The sequence below is a fragment of the Bemisia tabaci genome, chromosome 3 (assembly GCF_918797505.1).
Source record: "Bemisia tabaci chromosome 3, PGI_BMITA_v3".
NCBI lineage: Eukaryota > Metazoa > Arthropoda > Insecta > Hemiptera > Aleyrodidae > Bemisia > Bemisia tabaci.
This window is the reverse complement of record NC_092795.1, coordinates 50,763,969-50,779,746: the sequence shown is the minus strand read 5'-3', so window position 1 is coordinate 50,779,746 and position 15,778 is coordinate 50,763,969. Positions and strand designations below refer to the sequence as shown.

The 15,778-nt window shown below is 38.2% G+C and overlaps 1 protein-coding gene across 2 annotated transcripts in view; it reads left to right on the top strand.

Annotated features, from left to right (window-relative positions):
• Window positions 1-1,979: 1,979 nt before the first annotated feature.
• LOC109030689 (organic cation transporter protein) overlaps window positions 1,980-15,778 on the top strand; it is a 14,783-nt gene continuing 984 nt past the window's right edge. The window contains exons 1-10 of one of the 2 annotated variants that reach the window (XM_072298505.1): window positions 1,980-2,644; window positions 3,347-3,530; window positions 4,811-5,069; window positions 5,896-6,088; window positions 7,779-7,884; window positions 8,103-8,215; window positions 9,090-9,304; window positions 10,985-11,160; window positions 12,954-13,126; window positions 13,866-15,339. In XM_072298505.1, coding sequence (XP_072154606.1) covers window positions 2,109-2,644; window positions 3,347-3,530; window positions 4,811-5,069; window positions 5,896-6,088; window positions 7,779-7,884; window positions 8,103-8,215; window positions 9,090-9,304; window positions 10,985-11,160; window positions 12,954-13,126; window positions 13,866-14,052 — 2,142 coding nt within the window. In that variant the 5' untranslated portion in view covers window positions 1,980-2,108 and the 3' untranslated portion in view covers window positions 14,053-15,339. Of the gene's footprint in view, window positions 2,645-3,346; window positions 3,531-4,810; window positions 5,070-5,895; window positions 6,089-7,778; window positions 7,885-8,102; window positions 8,216-9,089; window positions 9,305-10,984; window positions 11,161-12,953; window positions 13,127-13,865; window positions 15,340-15,778 lie in introns of those variants that run through there. The other variant, XM_072298504.1, reaches the window with a different exon arrangement.

Sequence of the window (15,778 nt, the reverse complement as noted above, 5' to 3'; positions counted from 1 at the left end):
CGGCTCATTTCACAAAAAACGTAAGTCATGAGTTTCAAGATGCAGACAAGTTTTTTATGGGTGAGCTAAAAGTATAGTAGTTTCTGATTGCAAAATGTGTAGTCTAATTATCTCAATGTAAGGAATATTAAGGAAACTAAAAGAACGCAGATTGAAAACCAGTACATGCATTAGAATTCACAGAACTAGTGCGATTGTTAGAGGTTTAATTTTTATTGATTGCTAGCGAAACGTGACGCGCCTCGTAAGTTAAGACTCATTACGCATGACTCTTTGAAATAAATATTTCTCTATTTACTTTCGTGGGTGCTATGTTGGTATTTACTTTCGCGTCAGCACTCCATTTGCATGAAATATTACATTCCTCTACTTCCAACGACAAGTATCCTAGCAAAAAATACCCTTTAGCTGCAGATTAGCCTATCTTGATTATTGTTCTTCTTCATTCAGAGGATACTATTGCAGAATTTCAATGGTTGAAGTTCAAGACCGCGTACCTTCAATGCTGTGTTTAGCAAGCTCTGTTCCTATTTCATTTTTTCGGAGAGAAACAAGTCAACTTTATAGCTTGAAATTTCCACGAGATATTCTGCTAAAAGAGTAAGAAAATCAAGGAAGTTTTTAAGGGATGAAGTTGACTAGTTTTCCACACAAAAAAATTATCCGGAAGTATGCCACGTCGGAAACGGGGACACGTGGTTTCACTTTTTAGCCATCGATTCGTACACCTCCCTCCCCCCCTTGAAGAAAAAAATCAGATAATTTGATATGAAAAGGCTCATCAATTACTACCGCGAGATCTTCAAGATCGTCGATCATCAATTTCATCAAGATCCACCAAGCCGAACCTCATGATTTTTGCGGCTATTGATTGGAAGATGGTTCCTAAATGTCAACCGTATAAACTAACCTATGACAAGAGCCCGAAGCGCCCTCTGGGGGTTGGAATGCATGGCGCAAGGAGCGTAGCCCCCTAGTAGACTGAGCTTACGGACGAAGGAACAAAGAGAGATATAACGCGTGGTGCCCTTGGAAAGTGGACCGTTAAATGAGCAGAGTGCGATTCCGTGGGAACAGCTAATGGACCGTAAGCTAGTCATTTTGGGTGGAAATGTCACTTCCTACTTTCCTGTAGACTAAGCACTCCGGAAGCAGACGGTATATAGCCATGATCCATGAACAATACTAACTGCTCCTTTAACGGGCGATTAATTTCGTGACATGGAATGAACCCTGAGGAGAATGAGACAGTGATCATTAATTTACTTTGAGATGGTTTTAAAAATTGCTTCACAAATGAAAAAGGCTAGGCTCCTCTTACGTGGTTAGCTTCTGCGGTTTTTTATTACCTCTCGTGACTTTGTCACAGCTATCGCACCTGCAGTCATTATTTAAAAAGTATCTAAATTTTTGAGAGAATTTTTTATTATTGGTATTGAAATTTGTAGTATTTACAAACTGATTTTTACATTCAAGTCTTAAATTTATACTCTGCTAAATTTCCTCTAAAATTCTCTGTACTTAATTGAATGCGTAAGCGTTGCGTTTTACAATTTGCCTGAGTATCTATCAAAATATACAAAAAAATCCCAAAAAACACTTCATATTTATTCTTCTCAACTTCTTTATGTATTTGACTAAATATCTGATTTTTTCTTCCTTTTTTTTTCCTTTCAAATTCTCAATATGACTGTTTATTTGGCTCTTTAAAAAAGATGAGCACTGAGCAGTAGTTCGTGACTTTGAGGACTGAGAGCACTGTTGAGAAAGAAACGCAACTAAGTTATTAAAATTGCTCTTAGGTCATTAATGAGAGCACCCTCAAACGATATGCTAACTAGCTGGGCTAAGGTAATTGATAGTTAGAAATCATAAGGTAAGCTTCCCTTTTCTTTGTTGGAAAACAACAAAAATCACAATTTGTGGACTTTGTCTATGATATGTTCCCACTCTAGAGTCTTCAATCTTGTTGCAGGTGATCTCAACACATTTTAACTCGTCTGAAGATATGCATACGCTGCCAAATAGATAATGCTTTAGCCGGAGCTGGAGCATCAAGGACAAACACTGTTACCCGGAGCCACAAAAAGCTCAAAAGTTTGGAAAATATGCGCCCAAAATGGAAACCAGAGCCTGGGTTAGCAGTAGATGCAGATATCGGATTGGTAGATGACATCGATGTCCCTAGTCGATTATCGTTGGACGGCATCAGTGCAATATTGGTGGAGGAACCGTCCACATACTCTTTGGAATCCAGCATTGAGGCCCTTGATGGTAGTTTGGTGGAGCAAGCAAAGATCATAGAGAATTACAATAAACTTATGTTTGAGTCCGAGAAACCTAAATTAAAAAATAAAGTCGGCAAGGTATACTTGGAGAATTGTAACTTCAGCTTTGGGCCAGGACTCGATATTCCAAGTCTCGAAAAACCCCCGGTTGAAAGGAGAAGAATTGCTGATTTCGATGATATCCTCCCTTATATTGGAGAGTTTGGACGATACCAAAAACTTCTTTTCCTTTGTATGATACCGTTCTCGTTTTTCGTTTCTTTTGTGTACTTCACTCAAATATTCATCACGGCTGTGCCCGAGAATTACTGGTGTCATGTGCCTCAACTTATCAATTTCACCGAAACTCAAAGTAAGCTCCTCTTTCGCATTAATTACACGCTAATTCATTTTTGATAATATTTTGAAATCTAATGAAATTTTTATTCGAAAATATTTAGGAAGTAAAAATTTAAAATCCAAGTGGTACTTGTGATGTAAATATGTGCATAATTTGTATCAACTCTAGAATTCATGGAGATAGAAGAAATCTGCGAGAAAGGTCGTCCTATATATTATGAGTCGTCATTGGTTATATATACGTTCATATTACGCCCATCCCCTTAGTACAGAGAGGAGGAAAAATAATTTTACGTATGGGCTTACTTTTCTTACCGCGCGTTTGAGTCTTTTCATTCGGCAAGAGCTCTTGTGAACGTAGCTCGACTGTGCTAAGTTTTCATATTAAGCGAATAACTATTGACTCTAAATCAGTTACTGAGCTTCATTCTAACATGTGCTGCAGGAGAAAGTTAAGTATCCCGAAGTCAGGAGGAGAATACGATCGTTGCTCCATGTTCAATGTCAATTACAATGAACTTTTGGCATCTGGAAAACGGGAAGCCGATTTATAAAAAATAATTTTACGCATGGGCTTACTTTTCTTACCGCGCGTTTGAGTCTTTTCATTCGGCAAGAGCTCTTGTGAAACTCAGCCCGACTGTGCTAAGTTTTCATTTTAAGCAAAGAACTATTGACTCTAAATCACTTACTGAGCTTCATTCTAACATGTTTTGCAGGAAGAAGTTAAGTATTCCGAAGTCAGGAGGAGAATACGATCGTTGCTCCATGTTCAATGTCAATTACAATGAACTTTTGGCATCTGGGAAACGGGAGGCCGATCCGTCCTGGCCCGTGGTTGGGTGTCGACACGGATGGGATTACAATTTCACTGAAATACCCTACGCTTCAATCGCAGCACAGGTAAATAGAAATGATACGATGTACTACAAATCGTGTTTCTACATCACAGTTTACAGCTTGATTACTTAGTTCATATTTTAAAAATTGTTCCTGTGCTTTTTTTAGAGATATATTTCATGTTTCTGCGTATGGATACAAAGTAAGAATATTTTTAAAAAAATCAAAAATAGTTTTTTTTTTATAGAAAAATCTTTGGATTGGACATATTCATACCAAAAATAATTATGTACACAGGAATTCAGTGTTTCATAATTCCTTTTGATTTGATTCATTATAAGTAGTTTTTTCAGCATTAATACGTTCAATAGTTTATTCAGTGCTCATCTGTAGAGCATATGGTGGATCCATGCACTTCAAAAAAAGGGGGGTCTGGGGGGTTTCCTCAGAAAATTTTCGAAATTTTAAAGCATCTGATATACAGTTTGAGTCAATTTCGACATGAATAATTGTACCGATTATGATTAAGCGTCCTTCCCCCTGTTTCCTCAGTTCCCTCCTTCTTTCTTTCTCCCCCTTTTCCCCTCTTTTTTTTCGGGCGAACGAGGGAGGAAAGGTACCCGCCCCCCCTTTGGATCCGACCATGCTGTAGAGAACACCAGCGGGTTGATTGTTGAAATTGATAGACAAAGCTTATAGACAAAGAAGACATAGGAAGTATGGAGCGATCCTATGATTGAAATGGGTGTTTCTTGTAGAGTATGGGGTTAATGGTGGACTAACTATAGGGTCTCTCGTGGGTTGCCATTAGTCAGTCTATTACCTAACTCCTATGTCCATTGCAACCACCCGATTCCTCCAATATGATCCTTCCATATCCCTTTTGTCTTCGTTGTCTATCGCTTTGTCTACCAATTTCAACAATCAGCCCGCAGAAGTTGGACGATAGCCGCACTTAGAGGAAACTGCTAGAAATGAACACATGCATTCCTTCCTACTCACGTTAAACACCATTTGAGGGGCTGGGAGGATAAGGCGCATAAGTGCAGTTTTTGAAAAAATTGAGATATTAATGATTTTAAGTAAAACTAGTCTTAATGCATATTCTGTGAAAAAGTTCGCTCCCAAATTCCAATTTTTAAGCATCAAAAAGTCAGTTTGAACTTTTTTTTTGCCACAAGGATCCATGTAATTTCGAACTTCAAACATGTGTTTCTCGATGTAGCAAAAACTGCTCTTATGCGCCTTGTCCTCCAAGCCCCTCATTTAGATGGTTTCATTCAATCGAAACCATTGTATTCCATGAGATTGAGACTATCTGGATCGTGCACTCTGGGTTTCAGTTAAACTGGGTGTGCGACAAAGGTGCGTTACCTGCAATTGCTCAGGCAATGTTTTTTTTCGGTGCCATACTAGGAGGCCTGCTCTTCGGCTGGATCGCCGACCGCTACGGGCGGATCGCCGCGCTGGTCGGCTCCAACGCTGTCGGCTTCGTCGGCGGAGTTCTGACCGCATTCTCACACGACTTCATCAGTTTCGCGTTTTGCAGATTTCTAGTCGGCTTCGCCTTTGATAACTGCTTTACCATGATGTACATATTAGGTAACGTTTCTTTGATTGTTTCATTCATCGCTAACGGTCTATCTATGGATTACTTTTCCTGTTATCTAGCCCTTTTATCAGGACGATTCTGTGGGGGGAAATTTTTTTAGTGAATTAATGCCGTGCTAAGGAAAAACGCCGTATGAACATTCGAGAGTTCCAAATTTCCTTCGATAAATGTTCATTTTTGAGGAAAATTATGAATATTTTTCCAGGAATTTTCAAGAACTTTAGGTAAAATTGCGAACAAAATGATCTGAAAAATTGGAAAGAAAAATATTAATAAATTTTCCCGAAAATTCATGATTTACCAAAGGAAATTTGGCAACACCTAAAGGTTTTTATGGCGTTCTTCCTCAGCACGGTAGATTAATACAACTGTGTTACATCCAATAAAAAAGTTATTTTTTGTGTGTATGCCGAGTAAGTCGTGCTATTTCACGATGATACCACTATTCGACCACGGGGGAGCTTGTGTTGCCTACACTCGAAATTGCAGGCGAACTGCTAGTGCGTTAGAACACCTCTCCACGTTCCTTAAAAGGATATTTTTCGTGAGTTTCAAATAGGCATGATTACCAAAAACGAAAAAGAAAATGAAATGATGCACACACATTTTGTAAAAGAAAGTATTTACATACAGTATTTCTTGTAGATTCTAAAAATTCGTAACTTTCGACATCATGCATTTGAGCTTTTTTTGATGATGATTTGCATATCGATATTTTTATTTTGTTGTGTTCTAATACTCATCTCTTAATTATTTTGATTCGTTCTCTCTGTCCCTCTCAATTTCACCAAAACTCTGATGTGCCTGCACTTGCAGTGTTGGAATATGTGGGGCCAAAATGGCGAACTTTTGTCGCTAACATGAGCATAGCCATATTTTTCACACTAGCGTCATGCTTGTTGCCGTGGATTGCGTACTTCATTCGTGATTGGCGATGGATCGCGGTGGCTACTTCTGTGCCACTTCTTTTTGCTGCCTTAACTCCGTTCGTTGTGCCTGAGAGTGCTCGGTAAGTAAGCAAACAAAGTTTTAACAGAGCATCATGGAGGAAAATATTGTAGACGAAAATCAAATATTCTAATTGATTTAAAGACGAGTTTTGTCTGTAGAGTCCCTAGATCGAAATAGCAATTACTAAATTCACCATTGAAACTTATTGTGATGTATTGAAAAATTTTATAATGTTTCGCCTATCAGCAAAAAAATATCTCAGTCCGAGAAAAAGACAGGATTATTGAGTTTCATGCAGCACTGCAATCTTCTTATCGTTAAAAGTCATGTCCACAAGCAAAAAAGGGTATGGCATACGGACTTAAGTTGTGACCCATGCAGATTGCTTTTTCGATGGAGGCAATGGGCCTGTTGCAAACTTTTGCTAGAGCAGAATGAGGAGTTGTTTCCTATAGATAATGCCTCAAAAATCACGATGAGCGCATCAGCAAAGTCTGAAATGCACTTATAAATTCACAATCTGCGTAAGAAATTTGCGTTATTTTGAGCTTCCCGCTTCAAAAACGATACTACTGCACAGGTGAACATTTTGTTAGAGGAGTCGCTCCATCGTCGGCAATATTCATCATGGCCAACGCTTGCGCAGTTCCTCGCGTAATTCGAGGAGAGTTCAAGGTCAATTAAGGCGGGCGAGGAAAATATGAACGTAAACACGCCGATTGTTATCTGGTTTAATCCTGTTCAGGTGTTATCTCGTCCCATCACACGTGTTTTGGCCAGAGACAAGAGACCCTCCACTAGTAACTTGGCCATGGTGGAAGCTTTTACTTTCGGGACTTCAGCATTCTACTGTTGACTTACCTACATGGTTGATGTTCAACAACGTGTTGGCAGTTTCGTTTTGCAAACAAGCCGAAAATGGCCGACGTTAGGGAAAGTTGTTTGGCTTATGACGTCATCCGAAGCTCATCATCGACCATGTAGGTAAGTCAACAGCCGAAAATAGGGTGATGACTGTTGCTCGCTCATAATTGTCCATAAGGAATTGTTGAAACCCCGAAAGTAAAAGCTTCCACCTGTCGCTAGGAGGCCAGCGGAGGGTCTCTTGTCTCTGGTTTTGGCGGACTGGCGTCGGCCATGATGAGTATTGCCGCCAATGGAACGACTCCTCTAACAAAATTTTCACCTGTACCGTAGTATCGTTTTCGAAGCGGGAAGCTCAAAAAACCGCAAATTTCTTACGCAGATTGTGAAATTATGAGTGCATTTCAGACTTTGCCGATGCGCTCATCGTGATTTTTGAGGCATTATCTGCAAGAAACAACTCTTAGTTTTGCTCTAGCAAAAGTTTGCAACAGGCCCATTAACGCCTGGTAGCATTAGCCTTACCCTTGCATCATAAGATATTGTGATTAATGCGACCAGAACTTTGAGTACCTCCACCCAGGTGTACTCATAGTCGAAAATCAGGTAAATTTGTATTTGTGAGTTGGTTCGTAATGATGTCTATGCTGAATTCTTTTTTAATGCAGAGTCAAGCTATGCTGAAGGAAATATACTTGTTTCCAGAAATGGACTGCGAATCTCTCTAGGATGAATAAAATAATTTACTCCTCAAACCTATTTTGAAACGCACGCAAAAGATGTGTTTTTTTCGCCTTGTTTTATTTTCTCGCTTCCTCTCCAGGAAAAACGAGCATATTTTGTTTTTTATTCACTAATTCACCAGTTTAATATTATTTTTATAGGTGGCTGATATCGAGAGGCATGACTGGCGAGGCAGTACATATTATAAAGAAATTTGAAAAATTGAATGGGAAACACGTGGAGCCATTTGTATACTCAGAATTCATAGTAAGTTGCATTTCATTCGCTAAATAAATATTGAGTTCAAAGCTTTAACGCCATTCATTAGGGTCCAAAGATTTCCAAGAACAGACAATCAGCAAAATCAAATAATGAGAAAACATGCTACGGCAAAAAAATAAGAGGTTCGGTTAAGATACTTTGGACACGTCTTTAATGTAATAATTTAATTGTTGGATATATTTTTCCCCCTTTCTTTTTTCCAGGAGAGCTGTGAAAGACTTCGAAGAGAGGAAGAAACCGGGAGAAATTACTCCGTTTTGGATCTCTTCAAAAGCCCTCATCTACGAAAAATCACTTTACTACTTATCGTAATCTGGTACGGAAAAGTCTTTCTTACAGAGTTACCTCTTAATAAAATGCAATACGACAGCAAACCGAAATTTTTTAGTATTTCACTTGATTTTATAAGAGAAGAGACATGGTACGGTTTGTTTTTTACATGGATTTTCCAAACGAAGTACCTACCTGCAACAATCCGCCGCAGATGCTTCGTGACTGAAATTTAAAACTCACTTGGACATAAAATAAATAAAATCGGACCGGTTTTGGCTTTCCTTCATCTTCAGCGAACACCGACTACAGTCCGACCCCGACACCGTTATAAAAGTTCAAGTGAGGGGCTTTGAGGACAAGGTGCATGAGTGCGGTTTGGGAACAAATTGAGATATTAGTGATTTCAACAAAATCTAGGTTTGAAATAAAGTCTGTGAAAAATTCACCGGTAGAATCCATTTTTTAAGCATCAAAATGTGAGTTTGAACTTTTTTCCGCCATAAGGCTTCATATAATTTAGAGACTTTAAACACGGTTTTTCTCGAAATAGCAAAAACTACACTGATGCGCCTTGTCCTCCAAGCCCCTCAAGTGTTCAGTCGGTTTTCGCTGAAGATGAAGGAAAGCCTTCGAAACCGGCCCGATTTTATTTATTTTATGTGCAAGGAGATTTTAATGTTTTTAATAATTTTAGTCATTTTTGCATCTTTCGCGTCCGTTTTGCGTATTTATTGAAGATGCTTTGTGCCATCAGAGGGTAGTAAAAACCTAGAGTTAAATCTTGAACATTCGGATTCCATGTTCACGATGTGCGTGTTGCATGTTCAAAAATTGAAGGCTCTCTTCACTTTACTTCACTTCTTTGTGCGCTTACGCATTCAGAATTTAATGAGAATATTTCTCGTATTTGCAAATAGGATGCTCACATCTCTTGTATTTGACGGTCATGTGAGGAATATTTCAAATTTCGGGCTGGATCTCTTCATCACATTCACCGTAGTTTGTGCAACAGAATTACCAGCTGACATTCTTCTCACTCTTACTTTAGACAGATTTGGGCGGCGATGGATCTCTTGTCTATCCATGGTTCTAGGTGGAGTGTTTTCCCTATTGGCCTCTGCCGTGTCTTTTGGTAAGTTTTTAGAAGCTATAACTATTTTAGTCACTTTAGCAGAATAAATTGATAGCTTCTAGCAGTCCGATCATACCTACATTAAAGTTTTGAAAAAAAAAAAAAAAAACGTAAGTGCATGGAGTAATGTAGGACTGGTGACGTATTATGATACATAGACAAAACGAAATATCCCTGAAAAAAAAGTTCGGTGAATTTGAATTAGATAGGAGCATATGGAGCCAGGTTTTGTTCGGTACACACAACCAAATTATTCGGTCTGTCTAACCAAACTGTTCGGTCTGCTGAGTCAAATTATAAGATTGTTATAGTTTGGTTCAGAGGACCGAATAATTCGGTCTTGTGTACCGAACAAAACCTGGTTCCATATGCTCCTAACTAGTTCGAATTCACCGAACTATTTTTTCAGTGAAGATTCAGACGCGTTAATTGTTTGGAGTCAATTTTGCAACCTTGGAGTTACGTTCCTTCGTTCGGGACAAGACGAATACCTTAAACCCGCAACCTCCACACGAATTTCAAACCAATATAAACAAGAGTTGACAGCAACTCAACTTATTCGATTGTCAGCCGAGGAATAGTCCGCCAAAATCTCCAAATCTCGCCTTGCTCTGTTGGTTCCATTCTATCCAATGGAATTTCCCTGGATCGGTGTTCTTTTGCCGACCATGGACATTGACGTCACCGTGGGGAGGGACGTTAAGGAGCAAGAGGCCACGCTGATGCTCTGATTGTTCCAACTGTCAGTCAAGCGTGAGCAGACTCTGGATCCGTATTTTGCTTCCATTCTGCCATACTAAGGAAAAACGCCGTATAAGCCTTTAGGAATTGCCAAATTTCCTCGGATTAAAATACGAATTCATTCGAAATTTATGAATATTTTCCCTCCAATTTATCAGAGAATTTCATTTGCAACCAGATCTAAATTATCTAAATATCTTCAAGAGAAAATATCTACAGCTCTTCTAAAAAATGAACATTTCATCGAGGAAATTTGGCAACTCTCGCAGGTTCATATGTCGTTTTCCCTTAGTACGGTAGCAATACGGTGCACGCTTGCGAAAAAAGACTTAAGTCAGAATCTCTATTCCATGAGTTTTATTGCAATAACAAAGTCTAAAATGTTCAATATTGATGGCTAAAATGTGAAAATTAGTATCGAAATTTACGATGTTGCAGACTTCTTGTTTTACTTTATAATTCATTTGGGAAGCTCATCGACGGAATTTCTCTTTGTGATTTTTTTTCATTTGTTTTGAGAAAATAAAAATCAGGCATACTCGTAGAATTGCCTCATTTTCCTTCCAATGAGCTTCTTGGTCATCATCAATGCTTGCATTTCTCGAAAGTAAGGAGTGCTTTTACTTCACATGAATTTTTCCGAATTTGTTTATGACATTATAATCGCACGAAAAGCTAGCTTCGTGGGCTAATATTGTTAAACAAAACACCTTTTATTTTCAAAAATGCAAGAACTGAAAATTACTAAACAAGCTCACTGTGTTAAAATCTCAATAAAAACCCCTTCTGCATCCGGCGATTTGCCGAGAAAAATTAAAGTGTGAGCGTTTGTTTTAAGATGAAGATTATGCCACATAGTTTAGATGTTCGGCGCAATTTTACATCCTCATTTAATGCTCTTGAATATATGATTTTTAATTGTATGCCAATGTATTTTAGGGACGGTTTCAGCTAGTCTGGCAGTTCTTGGTCGGTTCAGTGTGAACATTAGTTACAGCGTGGGACTCCAATATGCCGCTGAACTTCTGCCCACGGTAGTCAGGGCTCAAGGGGTCGCTTTCATTCATATCATGGGATACGTTGCCAGCATACTATCACCGTTCATCGTTTATTTGGTAATTTTCAAAAATAACCCATTTTGCTTAACGTAAAAGTGCTCATAATTAGGAGCATCAAAAGATGCATTCCAGACTTTCTATTCTACAAATTGTAAACATCATCATCGTAATATACATATATCACTATATATCATCATATCATCACAATACATTTACAATTCCGTAAGCCTGACCTTTCGGGTCTTTTCTCAGAAAAAATATTTTAAGCCCCATTGTTCGATTCCGCGATTATCTTAACACGAATTATCGCGCCAAACACGGTGCAGTCGGTGTCAAACTCATATCAGCGCCTGCAAGACTGCAGGAATACTTCATGCATTGCGCCAAACAGTGCGGTCGGCGTCAAGCGCATGTTAGCGCCTACAAGACCGCGTGAATACTTCTCGCATTGCACCAAATGTAATGCGAGAGTTTGTTGCGATAACTATTCGACTAACGGGTATACGAGAGGCACATTGCCGCTAACTAGTTTAAAGGCGCATCACACTGTGAAGATGACTCTATACTCGACCGCGCGCCCTTCCCTGGCTTGCGCGACGCTAAAATCGCCGCAAAACTAGGACCGCGAGTCAGTTCTTTTGACGGTCCCTGCCGGTTTTTAGCACAATTAAAGGGTAAATATGTATCTTAATTGCAACGATTCAGAAACTCGGACGATGTTCAAACGCTGCAGCGGTTCTGAAACTCGATTCACGTAAAATTAATTTCGGTTCAATAAAAGAAATCAGAGCAAACGAAAATATTGCGTCGGAAATTTTTTGTGGCTTTATTTTTAATCATTCCGGAAATTTCTTGGAAACTTCTAAAAAACTGTGTATGGCTTTTTTTTTTAAAAAAAAAAAAAAAATAATATTGATTAAAAAACACGAGTAGAGATGTGCAACGTTGCAATCGGAGATAAGAACACTTTTTATCCGCATGCAGGCGTCGATATTTGATTTCATTCATGGCAGGCGTAACGAGGTGTATTTTATGACAACACTCCCCAAAGATAATGTTATTGATCCACTGCATATGAGACAGAGGTCAGATTCGATTATATTACTGCACCTTTAAAAATTGATAATGTGGGTGTAATGGTGAATAGTAGTAACCGCAGCATAGTACCTTATTAGTAGTACCAATCACCACGAGAAGCTGCTAAAACTACTACGTGTGCAATAATATTTGACTCACTAAGTAGAGGTTGATTTAAAAGGCTTGGTGATTCATAGCGCAAAATTACAAATTTAATCAGCCGTACAAATAGTGTAGAAACTGATAAAATTCTGTTTATCGTATTTGAAATGCGTGACTTTGAACATAAATGGGTCGCATTTTTAAAAAAAAAGGAACCAGCGCGATTACAGTGTTTTTAAAATCGTGCAACTTCTTCTTTCCCTTAAGAATACTCAATATATGTAACGTACTAAAATTTACACAATTATTTACCTTTAAAATTAACAATTTTTTGGTGGGAAGCAAAAACTTTTCTATATTTACTCTCTGTTTGCTATTCTGCCAGAGCTTTTTGATACTTATGAAGCAGCAACATTTTTACAACACTATAATCGTGCTAGTTCCTTTTTCCTGAATGCGATCCAAGTCATCTCTTGACGACGCCTAGAATATGCGAGTATTCTATGTTATGGGATAAATTTAAATCAAAAAGTAACATGAAAACATTCTAAGATTTGGAATTTCGACCGTTGACGGCACTGCGGCAGTCAAAGTGAATTTTGGTAGGAGTTTTTCATCATTATTACTTTAATAAATGGTCGATGTCAATAAAAATTACTATGATTTTTCAGGGTGTGTTAAGCCCCACCCTGCCGTTCCTCGTTCTGGGTGTGTTCGGCATAGTCGGTGGATTTCTGGCTCTGTTGCTGCCAGAGACTTTGAACAAGGATCTGCCACAAACATTAGCAGATGGAGAAGAATTTGGAAAGGACCAGGTTTTCCTCGAATTTCCTTGCCTCAGTCGGTAAGTTTTTAAAGTCGATCGCCTTACTCTGACTTGTTGAAATAAATCATCTCATTTCAGTGATGAAATCGAAGACTATCTCAAGGGTTTGCATTGTTTGTAAAAATTTCCCTCTGGTAGGGACAAGCTAGATTTTTAGGCCACAAAAATAAATGTATAAGTCTCCGTATCATCGTTTTTGGAATGACTTCACTGCAAGTCTCGTACATGGTGAAAGAATTGGTTACCCATGGGATCAGTTACAATTGGACAACATTTTGCAATTAGGAATTACAATCTCTGACTCACTCACAAAAGCACCTATTTCCTGAAGGAAACTAATAGCACTTATGAGGGATTGGAGGACAAAGCGCATAAGTGCAGTTTTTTTTTAAAAAATTGAGATATTAGTGATTCCGAGTAAATCTAGTCTTAATGCATATTCTGTGGAAAATTTGCTCCCAAATTCCAATTTTTAACCATCAAAAAGTCAGTTCGAATTCTCTTTCCGCCATAAGGATCCGTGTAATTTCGAAACTTCAAACACGTATTTCTCGAAATAGAAAAACTACACTTAGGCGCCTTGTCCTGACAGCTCCTCATATGTTGTTTCTGAGATAAGGTGGCAGTTTACGGTTCCCAGTTGAAAATGTAGTAAAATTTTAATTCTGCACTCTGTTGGCGCAAATCCTAGCATTATTCTTGATCAAAAATAATTTTGAAAAATTCCAAAAATATTCCAATATTCCCTGTTCATTAGGTCCTCGGACGGTGAAGACGACTGGCCACGCAAAACGAGTAACTTGAAGCGAAGCCACGACTCGCAGTCGGACGGAAGCTCCTTGCGAGCGTCTCTCAGAGCGGAAGTCTATCGAAGCAGCATGATTCGAAGGAAAAGGAAGAACAGAGCCCCACTTCCGATTGAGGCAGGCAATACTGCCATTTAGCTCAAGACTCTTCTTTTAAATTCATAGGAATCTGAATCCCGATCATTGTGGAAAAGTCAGCGTCACTATGGTGATCAGCGTGCTGATTCTTGAGATTGATAGACAAAACGATAGACATAGACAAAGACAACATATGGAAAATGGAGCGATCCTATTGATAGAAGCAGTCGGTTGCAATGGAGGAAGGAAGTAAGTAACAAACCGACCCACTAATGACTCTATAGTAATTGGCAGCCCGCATCGTTGTCCCTTTTCCTGTAACAACCACCCGTTTCAACCATGGGATCGCTTCGTTTTTTCTTTGTATGCTGTGTCCAAAGTTTTGTCTATCGATTTAAATAATCAACCCGCTAGAACACACTGTTGGATATGGGCCGCTTATACTCGAAGTTAAATAATTCCGTGCTCAAAAAAGGAGTAGTGCGTATACTACTGAGAGCGAGAATAAATGACTCTGGACATTAGTAAAATATAGTACACTCGATGGAACTGTAAATGCATGGGAAGAGTGAATCTCAGGTGAGAAGAGGTCATCTTGAAGGTCCGTTCATAAAATACGTAACGCTAAATTTCAGACTTTTCAACCTCCTTCTCCTTCTTTCCCACTCATAATGCCTTTTTAACTCAAGTTCCCATACTTGAACATGTAAAAATAAAATGACGTAAGGCTCTCCTCGGCCCCCTCCCAGCCCCTTAGAACGTTATGTATTTTATGAACGGTCCCTGATCGCGAGGACAAAATGAACTAAGATTTATTTATTTAACTCTGATTGATTTGGACTACGTTATTTAAGACGCACTGGATGGGACGGTCGCAAAATTCCAGGAGTAGCAAAGAAGTGAACTTCTATATTTTTAACAACGTGTCAATGCCTCAGAGCAGAGCCATATGATACTTTACTCACTCTTCGTAATATCTTATTATTGGCATTTTGGAGATCTTCAATAACATTTCCATGTGTACAGACAAAACTGGTAGTCCTCTGTATCTGCATTAGCAACGGTCATGAGAAATAGAGTTCCAAAAATTGCAAATTACATTGTTATCATTTAGAAAAGCACATTATTCTCTTTTAAGGTATGGAAATAACTGAAATGGAGATAGGTGCCTTTTGACTCACAATACTATTTAGTCTGATATCTGTATGAAACTTCCTTACATTTCAAAACAAATATTAATAAATCATATTAAAACATTGGTTAAAAATGTGGTTTTATTTTCTCTAGAAAAGTAACAAATTGAAAATAAATACAATCAAAGTAGTTAAAGTGAAAAGAAGTTATGGAATTTTACCTAAAGAAATGGTAAATGCGTGTGTAACATTATCAGCAATTTCCTTTCAAAGATACACGCACATCATAATCTCTTGTTTGCTGACCTATGCATTTTAAACTGTATCTGCATCATGTTTTTGTGGTATACAACGATTTCATTTGTCATAGTTAAAACAAAAAAATCAGTCAACTCGGAAATTTATGTTTGTGTATGTCATTGAATATCACTTACGTATTGAAAAAAACATATTGAAAAGTATATTTCTTACGTAAGAAAAATCTAATTTAAAGTGATTTTACGAGAAAAAGAAAATAAGTAATACGTAAAGGTGGATAAAAATTGTTAGATAAAATGACAGTCAAACAGAAAAAAATTATGAAAATAAAAATGAGAGTATTGAAAGCGACGAGACATTGGATGAAATTGCTAACGCTATAGTTGAAATATTTT